At 48.9% G+C, this 646-nt stretch overlaps 1 protein-coding gene across 1 annotated transcript in view; it reads left to right on the plus strand.

The window, feature by feature from the left end:
• The first annotated feature begins 206 nt into the window (after positions 1-206).
• Positions 207-646, plus strand: part of CDO1 (cysteine dioxygenase type 1) — a 10849-nt gene continuing 10409 nt past the window's right edge. The window contains exon 1 of the mRNA XM_009890519.1: positions 207-292. Coding sequence (XP_009888821.1) covers positions 207-292 — 86 coding nt within the window. The remainder of the gene's footprint in view (positions 293-646) is intronic.

The following is a 646-nucleotide window of genomic DNA, read 5'->3' on the forward strand; positions in this document are numbered from 1 at the left end:
CAATTCTCTGACATACAGTGAATTCTGTTGCCTGAGTTTGTGACTAATAAACATCCTGTTAACAGTTGAACTGGAAATTAAGACAGCTGGCATGGCGCCTGCCTGGTCTGCACTCAGTGTATAGGTTTGACAGACTGAGGAGTGCAAAGAAGGTCTGTCCTCTTAGCCTGGCCTCCTTTGTCCCATTCATTACGCTCCTAGCTGTCATGCCGAGTGCTAATGGTCACAGCAACCCTAAATGTGACAGCAGAGTGTGTGGTTTTCTACGACCAGCACTTTCAACAGGCAGGCTGTATTCATGTAACCCCCAGCAGCAATTTTCTGTGTGAATTATATACCAGTGTGGAGGGTGGTGGTGGTGGGTTTTTGTTTGTTTTTTTTTTTTTGCTTTTAAATAGAGCTTCTAAATGTATTTTTGTGAGGCCAGCCTCAAATTAACACTTCTTTGCCGCAGCTTATCTTCCTGGAAGCTTCCTCCTCTGTGATATAAGCAAGGGAGGCAGCGGCGGGCCACGCTTTGTGAGCCGCAGACTTCATCCAGAGGGGATGGAGATGCGCACTAAGAGAGGCCTCGCAGGGAGGAGAGATGCTTTCAGCCCGGCAGCGAGAGCCACTTCTCTTCGAGCTCCCTCCACCGGGGACAGCA

Source organism: Charadrius vociferus, unplaced genomic scaffold (assembly GCF_000708025.1).
Source record: "Charadrius vociferus isolate BGI_N301 unplaced genomic scaffold, ASM70802v2 scaffold1591, whole genome shotgun sequence".
NCBI lineage: Eukaryota > Metazoa > Chordata > Aves > Charadriiformes > Charadriidae > Charadrius > Charadrius vociferus.